This window comes from Triticum urartu, chromosome 3, assembly GCF_003073215.2.
Source record: "Triticum urartu cultivar G1812 chromosome 3, Tu2.1, whole genome shotgun sequence".
Classification (NCBI taxonomy): domain Eukaryota; kingdom Viridiplantae; phylum Streptophyta; class Magnoliopsida; order Poales; family Poaceae; genus Triticum; species Triticum urartu.
This window is the reverse complement of record NC_053024.1, coordinates 734,664,057-734,668,225: the sequence shown is the minus strand read 5'-3', so window position 1 is coordinate 734,668,225 and position 4,169 is coordinate 734,664,057. Positions and strand designations below refer to the sequence as shown.

At 48.8% G+C, this 4,169-nt stretch overlaps 1 protein-coding gene across 1 annotated transcript; it reads right to left on the bottom strand.

The window, feature by feature from the left end:
* Positions 1–1,848: 1,848 nt before the first annotated feature.
* LOC125549528 (tryptophan decarboxylase 1-like) lies at positions 1,849–3,748 on the bottom strand. The gene has a single exon (XM_048712923.1). It carries the CDS (start codon positions 3,627–3,629, stop codon positions 2,097–2,099), a length of 1,533 nt encoding a protein of 510 aa, XP_048568880.1. The 5' UTR covers positions 3,630–3,748; the 3' UTR covers positions 1,849–2,096.
* Positions 3,749–4,169: the final 421 nt, after the last annotated feature.

Here is a 4,169-nt window from a genome sequence, read left to right as displayed (position 1 = left end):
GAACAAAATATAAGAATTGTTTGTAGGGTACTAAACCACCTCAAAGTTATTCTTTTCGTTCGATCTATTCAAGAGTCCGTACTAAAATTACACAAAGCTATTTTTCCGTTCAATCTATCCTAGAGTCCGTACTAAGATAACACCAAAGCAAGTTCATATTCATAATACTCAATCCACACAAAGAACTATAAAGAGACCCCAAAGTTTCCATCGGAGAAAAGATAATAAAAACGTGCATCAACCCCTATGCATAGATTACCCCAGTATCACCGCGGGAATCCGCGAATTGAATGCCATAACATATATCAAGTGAATCAATAAGATACCTCAATTGTCACCTCAAGTATTCATACCGCAAGACATATATCATGTGTTCTCATCTCTGAATATTCAATCCGACAAGAAAAACTTCGAAGTGTAAAGACTCAATTCATCACAACAAGAGTATAGAGGGGAGAAACATCATATGATTCGACTATATTAACAAAGCCCATGATATAGATCACGAGAGAGAGAGAGAGATTTATCACATAGCTACTGGTACAAACCCTCAGTCTCGAGGGTGGACTACTCCCTCCTCATCGTGGTGGCCGACGAGATGATGAAGATGGCCACCGGAGATGATTCCCCCTCCGGCAGGGTGCCGGAATGGGTCTAGATTGATTTTCGGTGGCTACGGAGCCCTGCAGCGGCGGAACTTCTGATCTAGGTTAACCCCGAAGGGTTTTAGAATATTTCGGAATTTATAGTGCAAAGAAGGGATACGGGAGGCCACCAAGGTGGGCCCAACCCTCATGGGCGCGTCAGGGGGCCCTGGCGCGCTCTGCTGGGTTGTGCCCCCCTCGGGGCACCCCTCAGGTGCTGCTTTGGCCCATCGGGAGTCTTCTGGCCCATAAAAAATCCAAAAAAAAGTTTCACGGTGTTTGGACTCCGTTTGATATTGATTTTCTGCGATGTAAAAAACAAGCAAAAAACAGCAACTGGCACTGGGCACTGGGTCAATAGGTTAGTCCCAAAAAATGATATAAAGTTGCTATAAAAGAATTGTAAAACATCAAAGAATGATAATATAACGGCATAGATACTTCATAAATTATAAATACGTTGGAGACGTATCACAACTCTTCTGGATCTCGACAACAAGGAAGAGTAGCCGGAGTTCCGGCCCGACGCCAATGACCATGAGGCGGTCCGCCCGGCGCATAGGTCATCTATATCTCCAACGACGAGTTGAAAAGTAAGGTAGTTATTATTCAAATGTAGCTCATTTTATCTGTATATGCTGAACTAGGTATAATGAATTTCACATTTCATGGATTAAATATGAAAATAGGGGTTTGCAAATGGGGGTTGTGGTTGCAGAGCAGGTCAAATGAGAGTTGACCGACCCGTGTCGTCCGCAGACATATAGGGGTGTGCTCTTGCTACTGTAGCACTGTCCTAGTACTCCCACTTGTATGCCCCCTTTTGCTTTGATTGATTCAGAACTTTAATTAAGCTGTGTTCATACTCAAACATAATACTACCTGTCGATCGTTCCTTCATTTGCTAATACACATCGATCGTTGGACGCAAATTAAACCAATCACCTAATTATGTAATGTCCGTTTCAAAACTCTGCCCCCGTATTTTTGCTTATTTCCCCTGGACTCAAGAGATGGAACTATATGGCATTGGCAGATAGATGGTTTCAAATAATTAACAGGAAGTTGGGAATACACGGTGACCAAGTGGCTTTGGTCTGGCATCTTGAAACCTAAAAAACCAACGGAGTTAACCGTATATTTCTTGATTGATCGAGATGCGTGGGCATGCATTCGTCACCCGCTTGCAGAGTACAATAACAAATATAGTATCTCATGGTCATTCAATATAAGCCCTTTTACAGTCTATAATCAATTTTTTTTGTACCGGCCTGCTACGTATATTCCGTCGGTCGGTATATAGATCACAAAACCGAATAAGAACCACATGATACATAATAATCAGAACTGAAGCAAAATGAATAAATAGATAAAATTTAAAAGAATATCCGTACCCTAAATATACGGATATGTGTAACTCATGGAACTTTCTGTGTCAGCCGGTCCATCCACTTAATTCATGATACTGCTCGTGGTCTTCTTGATGAGGTCCCAGACACTTCTCACATGTCCCTCCTCTTGCAGCGACGACCCAACGGCGAACCGAAGCACAAACTTATCACCAACCACCGTATGCGCAAGATATGCCTTGCCAGTCTTGTTCAGATTCTCCATTAGTACACGGTTGACCTCATCGGCATCCTCCTCCGTCATGGCTCCACTTGCCTTGATCCTAAAGCACACAAGAGCAAAGTTTCTCGGCACGACCACCTCGAACCTACCGTCAGCACGAACAAAATCTTCAAACATCTTGGCCATGGCGACATCACTACGGATGTGCTCTTGGAGCTTTGCAGTACCGTAAGTGCGCATGACCATCCAAAGCTTGAGCCCGCGAAAGCGCCGACCGACGCCGACCTGCATGTCCTTAAGATCGGTGACCTCACCAGACTCGGTAGCGTCGTTTTTGAGGTACTCCGGGTTGGTCTCCAACGAGTCGCTTAGCCGATGAGCATCACGGACGTAAAGGCAGGTGCAATCGAGGCATGTGAGAAGCCATTTGTGCGGACTCATGCTAATGGAGTCCACGCGCTCAACGCCGTCGAGATGGTGGCGAAACTCCGGGCAGATACACGCACTGCCAGCGTAGGCAGCATCGACGTGGACCCACGCATTGAACATGGCGGCAATGTCTGCAACGGCGCCCACCGGGTCGACGGCGTTGGAAGACGTGGTGCCCACCGTGACACAAACATATGTAGGCACAAGACCGGCGTTGGCATCAGCTTGCATTGCCTCGAGAAGTTTGGCCGGGTCGAGCCCGTAGTTAGTTTCCGGCCCCGTGGAGATGGAGCGGATGTTGGCGGGGTCGAAGCCTGCGAGGCGACACGCCTTGAAGAACGTGGAGTGGGTCTGGTCGGCAGCATACACAGTCAAGCGTGGGATGTCGGACACGCCGACGGAGCCGGTTCGGCGCAGCGCTGCATCACGAGCGGCGACTAGCGTGACAAGCATTGCCTCGCTTGTTGTGCCAAGGATGACGCCACCACCAGTGCCACGACCATTGCTGGTGCGGTTCATGAAGGTAGTGGGTAGGCGCAAAAGCTGCGCAAGCCAGTCGAGAGCGAGAACCTCCATCTCGGTGGCTGCAGGCGAGGCCTGCCACGTGAATCCAACGGAGTTCATGGCAGAGGCGATGAGGTCGCCGGCGATGGCAGCGGCGCTGTTCGTGGACGGGAAGAAGGCGAAGAAGTTTGGGCTAGCCCAGTGCGTCATGCCGGGGACGACGGAGGTCCTGAGCTCCTTCATGGTGACATCAAATGGCGCGGAGTAGGTTGGCGGGGACGCACTGAGCTCGTCTTGCAGGTATCCGGGCTTCACGTTAGGGAGAACATGCATGGACTCGACGTTGGTGTAGTAGTCGGAGATGAAGTCGACAGCCTTGTGAAGGTATGCGCGGACATCTTCGGGATTGAGCGGCTCGAACGCGGCCTTGTCGTTGGGCAAGGCGGAGAAGGACATTGGGTTGGTGTCCAAGCTGCCCATTTTTGTAGGAGCAAAGGAGGTGTGAGGCGTGGCTTAATGAAGTGGAGCTAGCTCGCTTTGCTGCCGGAGAGCAACGAGTAGAGAAGAGCTAGTAGGAGTAGTAAGTTGGCTAGCTAGCTTTGCTGCTTTGGTTTGGTGAATGGAGTTCGTCCTTGGGGCGGGGTATATATAGGTGAGGTGATTAGGTGGACGCGGGAAGCGGCGTGGCGGTGTGGCCGTTGGATGAGTCCCGCGTCCTGGTCGCGCGCGCTTACGTACGTATGTACGCTGCCAGGAAAGTGCATGGGTAGGTAGAGATGCGATCTGGAGCGCGCGCGACACGAGTCGGATGGTCAATCAATCGATACGTTATGTTGCGTTTGTTAATTGGCCACCACGCGGCTTCCTTTTCTTTTTTACGGGTGCAGCTGCTTAAACTCTTGGACATTCATGCTCAAAAAAAAAAAAAAACTCTTGGACATTCGAACAGCAGACAAACATGGTTACCTATAAATCCAATTTTAGGTGAGAAGGCAAAAGATCTAGGTAGAAAGATTGCTT

What these genes read in the sequence shown, in the direction of transcription:
- LOC125549528 (XM_048712923.1), bottom strand. Translation starts at nt 3,629, where the DNA reads ATGGGCAGCTTGGACACCAACCCAATGTCCTTCTCCGCCTTGCCCAAC.